The 20,555-nt window shown below is 44.2% G+C and overlaps 1 protein-coding gene and 1 long non-coding RNA gene across 2 annotated transcripts in view; one reads left to right on the top strand and one right to left on the bottom strand.

Moving 5' to 3' along the window:
- Window positions 1-20,555, bottom strand: part of LOC135898043 (uncharacterized) — a 49,839-nt gene that overhangs the window by 4,234 nt on the left and 25,050 nt on the right. The window lies entirely within an intron of this gene.
- On the top strand, window positions 1,595-4,731 carry Cdc45 (cell division cycle protein 45). Its single transcript, XM_065426774.1, has 2 exons — window positions 1,595-2,484; window positions 2,861-4,731. The coding sequence occupies exons 1-2, from the start codon at window positions 1,823-1,825 to the stop codon at window positions 3,831-3,833; spliced, it is 1,635 nt and encodes a 544-aa protein (XP_065282846.1). The 5' UTR covers window positions 1,595-1,822; the 3' UTR covers window positions 3,834-4,731.

The raw sequence follows: 20,555 nt of genomic DNA, 5'->3' as shown, positions 1-20,555 counted from the left end.
TTCGTCGGCTCCGCACCAAATTTATTTCGACTTTCTGTCCGAAGCCAACAAACATGTCGGATATAACAAATCAACTTTCCAACCATTTTAAGCAAGTACAGGGCCCTGGTTTGAGTACTCTGGCCACTCCATTCGTAGCTTCCGGTACCTGTGGATTGGGCATCCAGCCGCTGGTACTGAAATGTGGAAGGATGGAAATAACTCGATAATTGTTACTCATTGCAGCTGAAACCGCATGACCCCTATAACCTCACTGCCCCCAATTTCCATTTTCCTCTCTTTCCCTTTCAGCTTTGTTATTCTAGTGGCTGTGAAGTATATATTGTATACTGTGATGTATACAGTATTTTAATTTATTTTATTACCCCTTTGAATTCCGTAGAGTGTGGAAGACAGACCTATCAAAAGTAATCGCTTCAAGCGAAGGAAAAAAAGCAAAAACCTGTGTGCGTTTGTGGAGGTCGCAGGTTCTTCGTTCCTTAGTGAAATTGCCCAACCCGCTTTGGGGCATTGGCGAAACAAAATTTTAAAAATCGTGTAAAATTATAGATATATTAGTAGTACGTTAATAAATAATCATAACGAAGAAGCTTGATGTCCTGGCTTATGTTATTGGAAACTTAAATAAATATATTAAAGAGATGTTAATACTATGTTTATCTACTACAATGAGAATAAAAATTAATAAAAGAACTAGCATGACAATATCTTTGCATCACTGAGAAAAATAATTAAGGTAACGCATACGTTCCTGCAGCGCAAACGTATAGTGCCGACGCCTCTACGGAGAATAGCACAGGAAACGTAAGGTTGAAGGCATAAGAATTGGTCCCCATCGCCCCAGAGGGCGATGGGGTCCAATTCCATAACGCGTTTCCCGTGGATTGAAAGTCTACGATATTCTAAAAGAAATGTTCGATGCTTTCAGGTCATGTGCAATACGCAGCTGTGAACTCTCCTTTTTTTTTATTTTCTTTGGTTTCATTTCTTGCCTCAACAATCCCGGTTCGCATACAAAATACTCTGGCGCCACTGCAGGTCGTACGATGCGTACTGCATTGCACTTGCGTCGTAAATCATGTGCGTTGACGGTATAACGCTTGCAACACTGGAAAACCGCGTGTATTTAGCGCTATATACTGCTTCCCAGCATGACAAAGTCCACTGATGCCGACATAGGTCGAGTACGTAAAGAGTTAGACTGGTTGCACATATACATACAGTAATACTTTTTGGCTGGCAATGTCATTCATAGTGAACGGCGAGTAGCAGCGCAAAGAGACGGAACACAGAAGGGAAATCGCTGTAGGAAAAAAAAAAGGTTACTTTGGGTATGGGTCATCGGCTGCTACATTTAAAATGCGATGATGTTATAAAATTATGCGCACTCAAGTCCCGTAAACAGCAGCGCAGAATACGATAATCGCTTGCTGTCGCCGTAATCGCGCCGGGTGGCTGGAGAGGCTGGAGGCCACGCGGCCGGCGCGCAATCCCGCGTACGCTAGCTGCGCGTAGCGCCGCAATTTTTTCCGTCTGATTAACTGCTAAACCCCCCGTAACGGCGCTGCGAGCGCAAAACTTGTTTTTCGCCCTCACCACCTCTCTTGCCACATGCCTGCTGCGCGTCTCCCGCCAAAACCGAAGAGCGCGGCGACGAGTCGCGCCGTCTCGGCAGCCGTTCGCGATTTCAAACAGCCTCTTCAAGAGGGATTTGGCCTTTTGTCTAACTGCATTTTATGAAATTATTAACGTCGTCGTCAGCTGGTGAGCCGGTGGTATAAAGGTGCGTTAAAATAGTTTTGTGCACGTTTAACTTGCAACAATGTACGTGTCTAATCTTCAAAACGAGTTCTACTTAGAGGTGATCAAGAGCCGAGTTTTGGTTATTATTGCTGCGGATGTGGATGCTGTAGCGGCGTGCCGAATTTTGCAGCAGTTGTTTCACTCTGACAATGCATTGTACACGCTTGTGCCTGTGTCGAAGAAAACGGCCGTGGCAGCAGCGTACCGCGACCACGGTGAAGGAATTAAGAACGTCGTCTTACTGAATTGCGGTGCGACGTGGGACGTAATAGATGAGTGCAAGCCTGAAAACGACGACGTAGTTTTCTACATAGCCGATAGCAATCGGCCAGTGCACATCCACAACGTCTACAACACAAGTCAAGTCCGTTTGCTAATGCCGCCTTTGCCGGAGGAAGGTGTGCCCGCCTACGATGACCTTTTCAAAGAGGACGAAGATGAAGACGAGGATGACATGTCCGTAGAAGAAGTCGTCGACCGACGGAGAGAGCGACGCGAATGGGAGGAACGCCGCAAACAGCTCTTGTTTGAGTACACCGAGTTCAGCTACCACGGTAAAGCAACCGCTGTTACCATGTTCGAAATGAGTTGGAAGATGACGCGAGACACGCCGGAAATTCTTTGGTGGGCGATCATCGGGCAGTCAGAGCAGTACATCTCCGGAAAAATTGAACACAATCGGTACGTACTCCATACGGATAGTGAGGTATTGCCACCTTCTACTATCGTTTACTGGAGGGTCGTTCTAGCTTGTTGGTTCTCAAGCAGCTTCATTAGATGTAAAGCTGAAACGTTTATTATTATTATTATTATTATTATTATTATTGCTGTTGTTAATTTAATAAGCCTGCAAACAAGGAATTAAAGACCTGTGAACTGTTGCATTATCACTACTGGTGCTTGTTGAAACTGTTTGCACAGTCTTGTCCAACTGGTTTCAACCAACACTAAAAAGCCAGTTGCTCATAAAGAACACAATACACTGCTTCTTTTACTTTTCCATTTTCAGTTTACTTGCTCATTTTCTACCCCCACCCCACCTCTTCTTAATTTGCAGGTATGTGCTAGAGGCTGGTGACCTCCAGGCACACGTTTCCCGTCAAATCCAAAGAAGAACTGCTGCACTAGATCCCTTGGCAGTCCAAATATCATTTGACCAGGAGCTGCATCTTCCTTTGTACACACATTGGTCCCTCATGGAGAGCTTGCGAAACACCCCAAATATTTTTTGCAAATTTAAGTTGTGGACTCAAAAAGGCTACCGCAAACTACAGGAGTTCCTTGCAGAACTTGGCCTACCACTTCTACAGTGCAAGCAGCAGTATGCTTCAATGGACATCAACCTCAGGAACAATGTAAAAGAGTGGATGTGCGACATGGCTGAGAAGTATGGGCTTGACAACCTGCTTTTCGCCTGCTTCACTGGCAAATGTGGCTATCGGGACCACTTCTTTGCCTCTGATGCTGCATACGGGCTTATGGCTCTGCTTGAGTCTCCTGTGGATGATGTGACAACCAACTTCTTTAACACACTAGATGCACTTTCATGGTCAAACACAGAGCTGTTGCGTAATGGCATCCAGCTGGCAAAAGAGCGCTTGATAGCCACCACGCAACAGGTACACTCTTTTATGGATCTGGGCAGTATCATTTGTGCTGGGCCCTTTCTGTATGGCACTGTGCAGGAGGGTGCCCAATACAGCCGGCTCTTTGGATGGCCAAGCGGGCTTTTTCAGTTGGCCAGGTGTGCATTGCAGGCATATGTGGCCAACACCAAGAGCCGTCGTTTTGCCAGCCTCCCCCTTGTACTAGCAGCTGACTATTCAAGCGACCCTGCTTACACATTAGTTGTTGGCATCCCTCCACTGTCTGAAGACTCGCCAAAGAACTTTTTTGGTCGTGCGTTTGAGCGAGCTAGCTCAATGACCCATTGTACATATCATGCTGACTTTTTTTTTTCGCCGGCTGTTTTAGTTTACAAACAGGACCGGGGTAAGTTTCTTGATGCTCTTGTGTCATTGTTGGTATGAATCATTACGAGGCTGCTTCGGTTGCAGCTGCCATGCCACTGTAGTTTGTGGGCTGTATATATTGTGAGATGCCCTGTTTTCTGTTTGCAATTCTTTTAATGGACAATGCAAGCACAACCATAACACTAGTCTGAGCAGATCATTCTGCCCTGTTTTTAATACTATTTATTCAATGTATATTTATAAGGGTTGCCTGTACATTTTTACAAAATCATTTGCTGCAATTTTTTTCAGTGTAATGTACTCATACAGAAGTTGCAATCATTGTGGAACCTCTCATCTGACTGTTGATGAATAAGTGCCATGTGATGATTTTATTCAGCAAAAATATGGATTGACTTGCGATGTCAGTGATAAAATAAACAACTCCTATTGTACCGGTCAGATATGCTGTGTCATTGATTGAATTTGCATCTGTGTGCAGATATGTTAATCAGTGATTGTGTAAAGCATAATGGTGCAGTTCTGTATGTTGTATTGGACATTGTTGGCTTTTATTGTAACAAGTACTATAGATCACTGTAAGGTACTACTGCAAATGCAATATTCTAAAACTGGTCTCATATCCTGCCATTGATAGTAGCAGGAAGCGGGCTACTAGAGTTTTTGTTCATGTGGCATGCCTTCTTTGAAGAAAGCCTTTCCTTAGCTCATTTTATCTTTATTATAATGTGATCGGAAAACTTTACGAAGAAGTCTGGGTGATTTGGGAAGAATTGCCCGAGTTGTTGCAGTAGAGCAAGAAAGTTTTTGTGTGTGTTTTTGCGAGAACCGAGGTGCTTGAGTTTTTATTTGTTAACAACCATATGAAGCAACCAGACAATGAAGCCCGAAGAAGCATACGGGACATTAACTGCTATTGATTGAAAATGTAGAAATAAAGAAAAGGGAGACGAAAGTGGTCGAAAAAACTTGTAGGTGGGAGCTGAACCCACATCTCCTGCATTACACATGCGGTGCTTTGTCATTAAGCTACCGTGGCAACTGTCCTTCCATCAACTTTCTTGGGTGTTTGTGTATGTGGACAAGATTAGCCCTGGGTGTGTTAGCCGGTGCCACTCACAGCCATGGTGATAGATCTGGAACATCCTTTCAACTGCAGGTTTCACATAGTAGGTGAACTTAAGAGCAGGCAACTGGCTAATAAACTTTTGTATGCTACTTAATCACATCAAGACGGCAAAATTCGAGGGCCTTGTTATGGCCCTTGAATTTTGCCGCAGTGTGACGCTTCCTACTGCTGCAGTGTTTAACTATTTCCAAACAAAATTCTTTGAATGACTTGCATATAACTGGCTCACATTGAGGACCATAAGTATACACTGGCCAGCTCATCAATGACAAGCCAGGGTGAGAAAGCAACGGAACAAAAGTAAAGGAGCAGCCGTTAACAAAGCAGTGGAGAAAATATGGTGATTTGTGGCCTGCAAGAGAAATAAAAAGGAGCAGCATGATGTGTGACTTCGGCAAAGCACTACTTGTGGACGGCCATATCATTTATTCTGTTAGGAATAATAAGGAAAGCCTTGAAGGTGGCAAAAGGCACATTTTAATCTTAACTCTGTTGATAGAAAGCACTTGCAGGACATTTGTGATGTGTCACCTTTTGTACCCAGGATAACTTGCAGCTTAACTCTTTCACCTTCAAATTATTTCCTCGAAAAACATTCCAAATTACACGAATTTTTTTATGTAGGTATGAATTTTTCATTCATTCTGATTCTGAAAATATATTACTTGATCCTTCACATTTAATTGCATGTTCTTTCCGAACTTCTACCGCCCACTAATGTTGAAAATTGAACCCAAAGCCAACCGATGACCATAACTCGTCTTTGGCAGTGGGAGCCGCACAGCATCGGGCTGAACTGGCGTGACTCATCATTGGTGATATTGGTGCAACCTTTCATGATAAATGCAGCTAGGGATTGGGGGCTAAAGGGTTAACAAATGTGTATGGTTATTTAGGGTAAAACAACTGTAGTGCACTGTACCCCAAACGTGGTTTGGCGAGCACTATTGTGATGCTTGTGGTGCTCAAGGGATCTGTCATTTTTGCTGCTCAACATTGTCGATGGTGGCACGCATTATGGCTGGCATATCTGTGGACCTCTGAGGCATAAAGCTCCTTGACATTGGCAGCAGGGCCTATATTTTGTAAGGATTCTTTTCTTTCAATTATATTCATTTCTTATTCGTCGCACCCAGTAGCTGATCACGGTGACAGCAGTTAAGCATTATGCTAGACTGTGGTGAGGGGCATAATGAATGGAGAACGAAAATAATTGTTAAGAAATATGGACCCAGCTCTTCAGTGGGCATAGTGAAAGTGTAAAAGGCAACTGGCATTTGATATGGTGTGGCCAGTTTTTAAATCGAGTTGGGTATGTTGGTTAGTTGGTGAAGTGCAATTCACAGGGCAACAATGAGAAGACAGAAGCAGGATGGACTCTGCCAATCTAAGTCATATTCCTTATGCAAAGTGTCAAGTTGTTGGTTTGAAAACAGGCTTTAGCACTTGCTGTTTATGTGCACACCCTATCACAAAATATTAAAGGCAAATTACTGGCAGTGGCCAGCTGGCATTTGTAACATATTTTCTCAACTGTCTCAAATCTCAAATTGTCTCAACAACAATATGCAGGTGAAAGGATAAAGTATCCTTTGGAACAGTTTATATCTTAGTCCACATGTGACAGAATATGTGCACCTGTTACCCTAGGTATTTTACTGGCACACAAAGTGCATTGTATAAAAATTCTGGCATAACCTGTCATTCATAAAATTTGCCTTATCTACTGCTGGAGAAAAAAAAATATGGATAGTTGGAAATTTTCCTGAAGTTTTTGTGTTGTCTTTTTCATTGAAGAGGTTGAAAGCATATAAACTTTTCCATGGCATAATTCCATTAAAAATGAATCTCCTTATGATGATTGCATTTGGCATACAAGATATCTTCTGAAAAAAGTAACATGTGTTGTCTATGCACATAAATAGCACTTGCATGTTAGTGTTAGCTTGAGCGTTAAAGTCCACCAGACTAGAGACTACTACAAACAATAATTGGAAAAATAAACTGTTGCAAGTAGAGGTTGAGATTGCTTTTGTTTACATACTGTGCTTGCTCAAACCTAAGCACCCATTTTTTTCCATTCACTGTGACCAACGAAAGAGTGCGTGCTTAGATTCAGAGCAAATAAAGCTGTGCTCATACTTTCTTTTATTACTAGATGCCCTGTGCCAAGAAAATATATGTTGCGAGCCTGGGGTGTGCTTAGATTCACAGTGTGCTTAGGATGAGATAAACTGCAGTAATATTTTGGTTGGTATGACATGTATAGAAAGATCTTACAGACTTGTGCTCACAAACTCAGCTAAAATTTGATGAGAATTTTCTATAAAGAACCTAATGTCTGGCTAGTAATTCAACTTCAACTTTACTGTTGAGTAGTAGGTACAAAAATAGCATGAATGTTGCTACAGTTCTTGCACAATGCAGAATTACACAAGCTTTGATTTTCTTTTATTTTTTTTCCTTGTGGCAAATCCTCCCAAAAACTGAAAACGTAACTGTAATGAGGCATTCCATCTTTTCAGTTAACTTTATATGGCAGATTAGAGGTAGTTTCTTTGTATATGAGGAGTTGTTTGTATTAGCTATCACACGAGAAACAATTGAGAAAATGTTTGTGCTGTTAAAAATTTTTTTTCTCTTTTATTTGCCTGAATTGCCATGCGGCATAATGTGGCAACAAAATTACATGTGGGCATGGAGGCTCGTTTTGTGCAGATATTGCAAAAGCAACTTGTGAAATGTATTGTCCAAGGTGCATTGTTGATAGTCTCCAGGTTGGTCACTTCTTAATTCCACACCACTAAGTGCGCTTTCGAGGACAGCTTTTGTCCGAGGGCACGTCCAGAGTAGGTGGCAGGCATTCAGTGCAGACATAGAAGGTGAGCACTTTGGACACTGGACATTGTCTTCATATAGTTTGCTCACTTCTGGCAGGTGCGAACCAAATAAGTGGGCGTAGATTTGGAGTTTTGTGTGCGAATGAAATAGTTCTTGTTAGTCAAATAATATTCGATTTCCCATGTACTTTTTTTTTTCAAATATTACCTATGTCGAAAAATGAAGCTATTAATAATTTATTATGCCTCCTACCTTTGCTCCAAATGAAAGTGTTTGCTTTAAAGAGGGATTGATCAACAGAGCAAGGAAGTGCAACAGCGTTCTCTTGTATGTTCTTGCTGTTATTTTCCTATTGTACAGGTGCCGCAGAAAGTATACGGAGCACGCAAGCAATGGTCGAACTGCATCTCCGTGCTCTACCGGTGGCCGTGCCACTAATTGATGGCTCAAGTGAAGAAACATTACTTTGAGCGGTCGACGCTAGGGGAAGTTTTTGCGCTTGCAGCAGCCATTTATTGGCGGCAGGCGCAGCTCTTCCCAGGAGGAGGAGGAATAAACTTCATTGCCATTTAATATGTCCCAGAAGCGTTTGCTTTCTGCAGGCGCGGCGCGCGTCACTGTCCGGGATTTCTTGAGGCATGCAACGATCACCCTTCTCGACAATCGACGGTCGCCGTGGTCGAACCGTCGCCAGTTACACAGTGGTGGCAGTGCTGTGCTTCAGCGACTGCTAAGCTTGATGGACTCTGTCTGCTCCCACAGCATGCGGTCAACATGCTTTATTCAAACGGAAAAAAAAAATAAGTAGTAAAAAAAAATTGACAAAGTTACTTCTTCCTTACGAACAAAAGCTCGGGCAGCGACGCGCGTAGAGAAAGCAAACACTTTTGGCATGACCAGCTGGTCCCCGATAAATGGTTGCTGTTAGCGAAAAAGCTCCCCTAGCATTACCTGTTGGAAGAAGCGTTGCTTCACCCACCTCCATGTTGAGAAGCCTGCGCTTACATAAGCGCGCACAGCCGCGGCTTCACCTACGCCGTGTATGATTGAGGTACTTGTCAAAAGCGAATCCCACGGCCACCGACGATTTTTTTCCCGCACGCTCTGTGGTACGCGTTACCACATTTTTAATGTCATTCTTAGTGAGTTACCATCATTTTTCAATATCAGGTATGTTTCTAGCCTTTCTCGTGGGTCGATGGGTATGAGCCCGTGAGGTCACTGGTCGCCGTGATGTTCCGGATAAGTAAATAAAATTGTCCTACGATCGGATTTTAAAAAAGGACTTTGAACACAGAAGTCTAATAATGTATAACTATTACGTAGGCCATGGACGCTTATTTCCCACTACGGCTTGCTTCATATAAATGCATGATTAGATCAATATATAACCAGATCATAATTTCGGCACGCAAAACCGCAGGAATGAGTCACAAGGTACACGCGTCATGCGTAAAAATGACGTTTCTCCTATTCCCCTCACGCAAGGGGTGGCGCGTTAGAGTGCCGTGCGCATTGATGCCATCCCGCTGTCGCCCGCAACTCGCTCAGGAAGACGTCTATGATCAACTACTGACGGTTGAATCGCCTTTCAGCATTTTCTCTGTGGCACCCCGGGATGCAGTTCAGCCACCGCTCGCACGCGCCGTTTACTATCTAGGGTGCCTGTACAACCACTTAGGATGGATCATTTAGTACTTCTAGCAGATTTATTACCTCAGTTTATGCAGTTGTAAGTTTTGTTTATCTTGAGGAGCTTGCCATGTATGCATAACCAACACAATTTATGGTTTATTACTTCCTTCTATGAGTGATACGAAAGGCTGTATTAAGCTTCAGATTTGTATTTAAGTGTCTGAACCTTTAGAGTGTACTAGAAGATTCTAGTACATATCCTGTGGGTGTAAAGTTCCTTTGTGCCATCATTGTCATTCTTTGACATGCATTTCTTTAAATGCGTTTCATTTTCCGCAAGAAGTTATACCCATACTCGATAAATCTAATAAATCCTCAAAATCCAGTCAAAACACTTCGTCTGTGGGACATCCAAATCATGTCCCAATATCCGTTTATTATTTCGGAGACAAACGGACATCTGCCGGACGTCCAATTTCAGATATCCTTCCAGGGACGTCCCAAGAATATTGCATCTGGTCCTTTTTTGGGGGAAAAACACATGAATATTTGTCCTCCAAGAGGCTTTATTTTTCGGTTTCCCTATAACAGCTAGTTATGTTTTCTCATATGTTCAAATTATAATTTATTTAAGGCACGAAGCTGGGCTAGTTGGTGGATATTCATATAAGGGGACATTGCACTAGTGCGTAAAAAAGGACATGGACAGGAACATGAAAGAACACACCGAACGCTGCTAGTTCGGTGTGTCTTTTATATTATTTTAAATTATATTCCGAAGCTATGTCTGCAGCACATCTGCGCATCGTACTTTGCATATTTTCTGAGGTAATTCACTTTTACAACTCTAGTTAGTTCAACATGCCACTTGTGCCTGAGTGAAGGCCTAAAAGAAAGTGGATTACACTGCAATTCCTCGTGCATCGCGTGCACACATCCGATCTTGCTGCGTGGGCCTTCTGCTCGAACATTGCATCTGCTGCGAATGTGATGTTCATTTATAGCAAACGCAGTTTAAAAGGCGCTGATACGTCCGTGCACAGTACGCAGCATCTCCTCACGATTTCCCTCCCGCACATGCAGTGGATGTCCGCGCGGAAAGTGCGGAAAAACGATCGTGTGAGCGACGGCCGCTAGACGAATTCAGCACATCCCATGGATATCCATATCCTAGCAGCGTTTGTCGAAAGGATGTCATCCCGATCACTGGGAACAAGACTATACATTTTTGTTGGGTGTGCGCAAGGGCATTCCACCACTTGGCACTACGTGGTGGAAAGGGGGGTGATGGGGGTGCAGCAGGAAATTAGATCAGTCGTCCCCTCTCGCCCTTCTTTTGAGCTGCCCCTGATGGCAAAGCCATATTATGGATCCCATTAACATCCCAATATGGCAAAGCCATATTAATGGGGTGTACTGAATGAATACACCCTGCCGAATACACACGTACGATCATTCGGCTGCACCTTTTTCGGGTGGTTCTGGGATCGAACCCGCGGCGACAACCGCCTGCTGTAGGTCCTAGGTTTGATCCTCCGACAAAGACGCTTATTTTTTTCCCCCTTCAAGTACCATGTTTCCGTTGCGAGGAAGCAAGGGGTAACTGATAATTCGCGCTTTAATCAGGTAGCTGGCCGCCTTTTCCGTTCATGAATCTGCTCTACCATGCAGATTTCCGTATAACTCATTTGTATGGTTGTCGGGTCTGCACGTGTAACACGGGCATATGTATGCTCAAACAGGCCATGGAAGTTGGATCAGCGCCATGAATAGGTGACCTCGCAGCTCGGCCCGATATGGGCGAACGACGGCACGGTCGGGACGTGAGACGCATACGCTGCCCTGCAAGCGGATGCTGCTTCGAGGGGTGCAGAAGCGTCTGTCTGATGAACGCCTATATGGCGCAAAGGCCAGCGGAAAGGCTATATAAGGCTTGGTTAATTGCTTTGAAATGTGGTTGCTATATGTCACGTAAAGTGGTGTGCCTTACGTGCTACCTAGCACTTGTGTAATCGGTAGCCAATTAGTGGACGCGGAAGGAGTCAATGCAGCAGATCCAGGGAAATGTGGGAGCGAGCGCCTGCTCATAACGTTGTCCGAGCTGGCGCGGTCGCCACAGCGTCCTGACGCCAAAGCGCTGTTCACATGCGTCAAAGCACCTGTGGCTGAAGGCCGTCACGAAGCTCCGCGAGGTTGAAATTTGCAAGAATAACCACCATCGGATGGCCGCACATGTTTCTGCGGTAGCGCAGTGCGCGCCTTTCCTCGATTAGTACTTTAGTTCTTCCACGCTGCCGACGAATGTCACAGACACATACGAAACCACGTGTCGATCGCCACGCCACGCGCTGACTTTGCACTGACATGGGGCGGCTTCTGTGCTTGAGAGGGCTCAGACCCCTCTTGAGACATCACCATCTTTCGGTTACTGACTCTCACTATACGATATTGTAGCCAGCGCGCGTTTCAAATGACAGGGTCGTTTGTGTCGATGAACAACTCGGCAAGTGTTCTCACCACATCCTGCACGCTCCGTGCAACTCATGTGGAGCGCCAGCGAGACGGAACTTGGGCGTTTCTCTAGTTGCAATGGCGTGCACCATTTTGCAGCGCACACGTTTCTCACCATGCAGGAGCGCGTAAGTGCTTTCCAACGGAATCACTAGAAGGATCTGAGAAGAACTCTGCCATACAGAGCTATGCATTTATCGATGAAGACCCCTGTCAGCCACGTGTGTACATCGATTATGACAGCTAAAGGTCGGCACACTATAGTACAACTTTCCGGCTAACCGCCCGGGCGCTTGGTCTGATACTTCTCGCAGAGGCTTCACGTGCAACGTGTGAGGGAAAAGTGATAACCATTGTCTCTGTGCATTTGGCCCCTTACCCCCCAACGCCTTTTAGTAGGATGCTTGATGTAGAACCACGATTGGCAACGAACTAGCAAATACCTGAAGTCCTAGTCGCAGCGAAACTATCAATGCAAGGCGGCAATCGAACCGCTCCCGCCTGCAGGTAGGGGCGTTTCGATTGCTGCGCAACAAGATCATGCTCCTCTGCCATGCAGGCGCAGATAATCCCTCTAAACGGCCTAAACTTAAAACCCACTCTTCTATGGGCTATATCACACTTGCGCCGCCTTTCTATCAGTGTTGCTTCAAACAAGGACAAGGACACTTCTCCTACTTGGACACTCAGCAGTTATCGCAGGTGCTGCGTTTATCGCAAGTGTGGGCTCTTGTCGTTTTCGGCACTGTCAAGCTCTAAGAGAGACACTAAAGGAAGACAATGATATCAGGCTGTACTCTTTGTCCGGCAGATAAGAGGCGACGTATTAAGCAGTAAAATGAAGGCCGAACTTATTGTACTTTCGAGCCCAAACTTCGACACGTAGCAGTGACGCGACTGTGTGGCGTCACGAATTTTCGAGGATTTCGCGTTTTCGCACTGGAAAAATCTACAGAAGTTGCCAGGTTGAGTTATCACTTCCTTTCGAGGGCCGACCGCGCAACTTTTTGTCTTTGATATTCGACGACTGACAAGCCTCGACGATATATATTTTTGTAATTTGTGACGCCACATGGAGCAGCTTCTGGATTTGAAGGTGATGTCGACATCTATTTTTTTATCCTTACGTCGTTTTCTGGCACAGCAAGCTTCATGCTATCAGTATAGGATTTTCGTTTGCTATTCCAGAAGTGTAATCTGCCAACCTGCCTAATAATTTAACGTACTTTAAGTGAGCAGCCTTCCCACGATGATGGTATACTTGGTGTTTTATGTCCAAAGAGCGCCAGATTAGTGTTAATGAGTTCGAAATGTAATGATGAATTACGAGGAGTAAATGTGACGTGACTATAAAGGGGCTCCAAAAACAGTCTCATTCAAGTGCGTACAATGTATATGTAATCAGATAACGCCTGTGACAAATGAGGTGTACTATAAAGACGAAAGAGACACTGTAGAAGGATGATATGATCTACTATAATATTTCAGAGAAGCACTACTGCCTCCTTAACAGAGCCCTTGAAACCCAAGGGACTGGACCATACGTATGGAGGCACGTGCCAGACAAAACACTACTATTGCAGCAGCATCCTCCGGCGAGAGGTTGTGCTACAAATTTATTGGGTAACAAAACGCCATTCAAGAAACCTATAACTGCTTTGGTGTCAACAAACGGTTCTGCACCAAGAAACATTACCGAATGGAGAAGTACAAATGCTGGCAGTATGCTACAGAAAAGTGTTCCGTTCTCTCAGCTTCTGCTTCCCGACATTACAGGAGGACGGTCAGCCTCTCACCGCATATCTACCAGAGGTTGTAGCTTCATTACCAGTCAGCAGATTATTAATTACGGATGTCATACGTGTCTCCTATCCTGAGTAGACAGAATAGGACATCAATTCGCTGTGCTTTCGTTGTGGAAGGCTAGAAGCCTAATTGCAGCTTAATTACGTGAAGCTTACGATTCGTTTCAGCGTCCCACAGGCGTTGTCAGTGGCCTCTCGGTTTCTTTTGTAGGAAAGGCTTCAGATCGGTGGCAGGGACAGAAGCGGTAGGATTAATAGCATTGCGATGCATTTGATGTGGCGATTGCGTCGGCAAGCACATTACCTTCAATTCCTCTATGCCCAGGAACCTAGCATATTATGATATGTCGATTAGATGCATAAATAGCGCACAAAAGGCAACAAAGTTCAATAATTACAGCATTTTTTAGCTTTTACAGACATCAAAGGCTTTAAAACGATTCATCATCATCATCGGCCTATTTTATGTCCACTGCAGGACGAACGATTAACGGGTTTGTAACTATTATTGGCTTTTCAAACTTTAATTTCTAGGGGTTAGAATACACACGGTTAGAATACACATTAAGGATATGTGGGAAGCTGATGTACGTTCTTTGCAGATTGAGCGACCACTGATTCGGCTCTACGTAGAGCACTTATGTTTAAGAAGCAGCGCTGCAAAGTTGAACACAGAGACGAGAACAGCACGTATGTGCGCTTCGTACAGAACAGCACGTGCGCGTCGTACGTGCCGTTCTCGTCTCTGTGTTCAACTTTGCAGCGCTGCTTCTTAAACATAAGTATGATATTTCAACTAGCCCAACGCAAGCCTTAATCCGCGTAGAGACTTTGTACAGGCCTAGTTCTAAAGCTCCCGTGTCCAGCGGATCGCCTGATTGGTGAAAAAGATCAAGCATTTTAGGGCACTCGGTGTAGCAGGCTGATAAACCACAGCCCCGAAGTCTAAACGCGATCGTAGAAATCTTTTGTAGAGATCCATTAACCATTTCCTGTCACTGACTCAATTTGTGTGCGAGAGAACTTTTAAGTTCATTGTTTTTGGCCTTCCCATCTGTGTCGGCCGTCAGTTACCGCTCTATAGGTTATACTGCCACTGGGCATTAGATGGACGCATGACAAATGAAAAATTTTGCTGCCAATGCTGGAGTGTAAATGTAATCCATTGCAGCAGCCATTGATTCGTTTCACGAGAACACAAAGAAACGACTGTTCTTCAGTCGCTATAATAGCGCAATCAATTGGCGTTAGATTCAGCCGTACCTGTGTATTAAGGAGACACGAAAGAGCAACGCCTAAGTACGTTTAGAATCAATAACTATTCTTTCAAGACTCTGTTCGTATTTATTTGGCAAGAAACTTCATTAACAATTGGTAAAATGGTGGCTAAAGTTTCCCATTTCGAATTTCGCGCGCAAGTCGCAGCGCCGGCACGGCAGTGTTAAGTCACGAATTTAAATTATGGGGTTTTACGTGCCAAAACCACGATCTGATTATGAGGCACGTCATAGTGGGACGGGCCGAAAGGTTAGCAAGTAAATATGCTTTTAGCGTAAGACACTATATATATATATATATATATATATATATATATATATATATATATATATATATATATATATATATATATATAGTGACCCGCCGCGGTTGCTTAGTAGCTATATGGCGTTGGGCGCGGCCGCATTTCGATGGGGGCGAAATGCGAAAACACCCGTGTCCTTAGATTTAGGTGCGCTTTAAAGATACCCAGGTGGTCGAAATTTCATGAGTCCCCCAGTACGGCGTGTCTCATAATCAGATCGTGGTTTTGGCACGTAAAACTCCATAATTTAATATGTATAGGGTATACCAGCTAACTTTAGCCAGAGTTTTAAAATATGCAAATGCCACGTAGCTGGACAGAACAAAGATAATGTTGTTTGCCGTCGCTTGGAGCTACTCAAAGTATTTTTTTCATTCCGCCTAATTAGATCATTTGTCTTAAGTAATTAATCAACTTCCCCACTATTATAATTAGATGAAAAGCGTAGAGCGACGTGAAAAACTCCCGATACAGCTTTCTGTACCTCAATACGTGCTACATAAAAGTGTTTTTCCGAACGTGAAAGAAATTAGTTAATTATTAAGAAGTTGAGAAGCTCATTGATTAATTAAGACTAATTATCAAATTAGGCGGAAGGAAAAAATAATCTGAGTATCTCCGAGCGACGGCAAACAAAATTACCTTGGTTCTGTCCAGCTATACAAATGGTGCGGCCGCAATCGCATCTTCGTTTGCTGCGGCTGTCTATCCACGCGGGCGTAGCATTGCGCGCTCCGATCACTCGAATATTTCTTTAAAGCGTTTGTTTATAAAAATTGGTATTATTAGGCCAGCAAATGTCATATTAATTAACTACTGCCAATGAGTCCAACCGCGATTTCATGACGCAAAACACCCCGGCGAATGATTTAAAAGAATAGCAGCTACGCTGCTGTGGAACCGAAGTGTATACGTATAGCTATAGATCTACCTCTATGCCGTATGTCCCAGCTGAAGTTAGCCAAGTGTTCAACGAAAAAAAAAAAAAATTTAAACACGGTGCAAGATACAATTATAAGACCTACGTTGTTTGTTCGTCGGGGGTCTGACTACCGCACACCGAAGGCCTTAAAATCGTATCTTGCCCCGTGATTCTTACGGCGAAGCTTTCTTGCCGAATTCCACACTTTTTCGTGCGCCTCTCAACGCCGAACGCCACGAATACATGCTTCGACAAGCGGCATATAGAACACGCTTTCTCGCGGGCAAGCCTGCGCGTTGAGACGCATGGCGTGTTTCGATCCGCAGTTGCCACACTAGAGAAAACCGACGCATCGGAAACGCCACGAGTGCAACACGACGCTATCGATTACCACTGAAAATTTAAACAAATACTATACGTATGATGCGCAGCGTGTAAATATGTGTATATAATATCTATCGCGTCTATAATTCACTGCAAATGAAACATTTTCTTCGTATAACATGCTGCTATTTAATACTAATATTTATACCTCGAAAACCACACTTCATATGCACACACACATGGTTCATCAGCCAATGACACCTAGAATGCTTCACTTTACGTAGATGTCAAATGGGGCTGAGCCTCCTTTCTTTTATCTTTTCTTTCCTTCTTTTTTTTTTAAGAGCATGACTAACATTATCCGGGACACCCTATATGCTTGTAGAAGCTATACATCTCACGGCTCAAGTAAAAAGTGACGCATCGACTAGTACTGCATTTATATATTATACATTTAGCTCATAATTCCACTCCATTCAGAGATATACTACTATAATCAAACCTATGTTTGACGCAGAAAATCTCAAATTTTACTGACAAGCGCTTACTCGTGAGCAGGATACCTACACCGATCTTCATCCTATTTTGCAGTCGTCAAGCATGCTTCTTGCAAAGCAATCTCGTAATAATCACTTTTCATTGCGAAGATCAACGTTAATTTTGCTTTGCATGATGTAACAATTTCTTCTGTTTAATGCACTTTTGGAAAACTTCACATCAATTGTAAAGCACCACACTGTGAGTGAAAAAAAAAGTCGCAGTTTTGTCCGAAAGGCGGAGCATCGATTGCGATAGCAAATTAGCCGACAGCTATACGAAGTAAGAATAATATAGTTTTATCGGCCGTATAAGCTTGTAAACATAGGCATACTAACTAAATTAACAAGCATGGTGTCACGCGCGCACAAACAAACATGGACACATATCACTCGATGACCGCGGGAATTCACTATCAAAACGCTGCATTGAGGAAGCGCGGGCAGCAGCAGCGAGCGAACTGACTTTCGTGCTGCGTCTCGCATCAACGCGAACTAAGCCGCGGAAAGACAGCGCGCGGTGGACTTTGTCCCATGCACAGATGGCTTTCAAGATACAGCGGCTTGGGTAGCATTTTTACAATTGCTAGTAGGTACAGCGGGGCGTGGCGTTTCTCTCGGTGCTCGATGTTTCTGTGCGAGCAAGAGCGGGTGCGAGAGAGAAAATCTGGGGGCCTTTGCTCCCTGAGTGCGGTCGAGTTTGTTTACGCTCCGCCGCTGGCTGCCCGCGCGGTGAGGCAGTGGACACGGACGCCCCATTTGGATATCGCTGTGTCTGAAGGGGCAAGGTTCTGACTGGTGTTGTATAAGTTGCGGGTCACTTTCTTCGTCGCGACGATAGATTGCATTTTTTACAAGCACTGCTTGTAAACGCGACCCGCAGCTCGAGGCACTCTGCGTGTATTAGCGGGCTTCTTTCACGCTCGGAAAAACTGTCATGTAGCACGCATTGAGCAACAGAAAGTTGCATCGGGAGTTTTTCATGTCGGGCTACAATTTTCTCATCGACGCTTTTCATCTAGCTATAACATTCGATAAGTTGATTAATTAATTAAGACTAATTATCGAATTAAGCGGAATGCAGAAAATAATCTGAGTATCTCCAAGCGATGGAAAACAACATTACCTTGTTTCTGTCCAGCTACGTAGCATTTGCATATTTTCAGTATTTGGCTAAAATTACGTGGGACACCCTGTATAGCGAGCACGCGTGCGTCTTGACCGCGGAGCCCCCCATACAGCTGACGTCATGCGAGAGGGCGCTGCTCAAACTGCTCCAGGCTATTTATGCAACTTTCATCAGTGTATCATTTACGGACGAAGAAATAAGTGACGCTTTAACATATGGTTGAATAAACAGGGTTAGTTTATTGTTAGTCCATAAATATAACATGCTGATAACAGGCAAACAAACACGTCCATAAATAACGCCCTGTGATAACCTGCAGCACAAAATGTGGTGGAAGCGTACATGAATATACTCGAATTCACCAAGAGTTCCACGTGGCTTTTGTGACGCAAGTACACACTAAATTGAACTTCCTCTTTTGTGGCGATTATTTGCAGTAGGAACTGCAGTAGGTCTCTCAGTCTTCACCCTTACATTCTCTTTTCTTCGGTGCCATTCATACAGGGGAGATGTCAAAAGTCAGCGATTATCGGTTAACAAAACACAAAGCTACAGACCTCTAAGGGGTTCTTGGCCACAACAGTGCACTCCTGACCGCACTACTTTACGGAAGTTTTCATTGTACCCTTATGGAGGGCAAAAGACAAACACATTAGAGTAGGTCGGACCGACAGGACAGGCTGCTGACTAAATTTTCGCATAAGTAAATATCGCAAGCATAAACAAACATGATTAGCCAGACGTGCGCAGTCCGAACGACAATCATTCTCGCGGAGCACAGACTGCGAGAAAGAACAAGCAAATATATTAAGACAGCAGCACAGGAACAAAATAATGTAACTCTGACGCCACAATCGTTTTACGTTCTTTTGTCATTTGTCCTGTCAGTGCTGCTACTTGAGCATTTCGAACCAACTAGCCTCTCAAATCGTGCAACGAAACCATAAAACGAAACTTATATCGCAGCTAATACACCCGCCCTCGGAACAAAATATAAAATGAATACTTCTAGGTCTGTGCGAATATTCGAAACAGTCGTATAACGAATAAAATCTTGCCCTTATTCGGTTAGGTCCCGAATCAAATACGGGACTCACAAATACGGATACCTTTCGAATTTTCGAATTTTTTTCGACTGTAGACGTCCAACATGAAATTGAAGCAAAAGATGATTACTTGTCATCCCATTCACAGTGGATATAACAAGGGAGAGCACTCTGCGTTGTTCAGACAGGCAAACTTTCCCTGCTGAACACAATCAGTCGCAATAATATGTTGTTTAGACACCCCATTCGACAGTGGGTACTATTTTGTACAACTGTCGTGCGCCTCTACAAAGTACGCCTCTGCAACGAAATGACCTCTATAACGGAGGAATAATTCTGTCCCGTTTTTTTATTGCGAACTGTGCGGTGTGCGACCTTGGGCGCCGTAACGTAAAACTATTCCAAACTTTTCTATTCCAATTCTGTTATCAGCCCTCCACGATTGGTCAAAAACTTTTTTCGACCACCCCCACTTCACCTGTCTGTCACGCGACGTCATGAAAACCGCGATAGCTCCCCATTTGATATGATGTGTACATACTGATTATGCATGATCTGAAAGAAAAAAAGAAAAACAGTTATTTCTGATTCGAACTCTTTTCGCCATTAGCCCTCGGCTATTGGTAAAAAGTTTTCGGGCTGCACCCACTTCACCTGCCTGTCACGCGACGTCACAAAACCGCACAAACTCACTGCGTCAAAGTGACGTGTACGCGATAAAGATGCATTACTATGCCGAACAAAACTGAATTTTCTTCGGAATAGCCGCAGGCTGCCCCGTTCTGAAGGGAATAAAAGATGGCTGCCGCCGATCGCTGAGACGCTGGCTACTCGCACCTGCCGGAGAGCATGGGTGTATTTGCGTATAATAAAACTTCTTGCGTGGCCGTGTAACGTTTTCGAGCACTTTCGGCACGTTTACCACCTCATTCTGCCAACTCTTCTTTGCTGAGGGTCAGTTTTAGCGTCATTCTTAAGCTTCCGTTGCATGCCGTCGCGATTTTCGACCAGCCACCAGAAGCTAAGTAAGGGAAAGCCGACGAATCGCAGACGCCGGCACCACCCTATTCATCCAGTCATCGATTTTCAGTGCACAGGCTCTGCACCAGCGGATCCCTCTCCACTTGAGCGTTCTCCTTGCCTCTTGTCAGCCAATTAGATACGACAAGCCACTCAGTGTAGGCAATGTTATTCGTTTTTCAAGCCAACAAAAGTGACCTCCTATGAAGGAGGAGAGTGTTTGATCGGTCTGTACAGACAACCCTGTGGGTGACCGCCCAGTGCTTGCGTCGGTAGTTACGCAAATTTGACGTCAGGAG

Source organism: Dermacentor albipictus, chromosome 1 (genome assembly GCF_038994185.2).
Source record: "Dermacentor albipictus isolate Rhodes 1998 colony chromosome 1, USDA_Dalb.pri_finalv2, whole genome shotgun sequence".
NCBI lineage: Eukaryota > Metazoa > Arthropoda > Arachnida > Ixodida > Ixodidae > Dermacentor > Dermacentor albipictus.
This window is presented reverse-complemented; position numbering and strand designations above follow the sequence as displayed.

Coding starts and splice junctions, on each gene's coding strand:
- Cdc45 (XM_065426774.1), top strand. CDS start 1,823: ATGTACGTGTCTAATCTTCAAAACGAGTTCTACTTAGAGGTGATCAAG. Junction 2,485..2,860: donor GGAAAAATTGAACACAATCG/GTACGTACTCCA, acceptor CTTAATTTGCAG/GTATGTGCTAGAGGCTGGTG.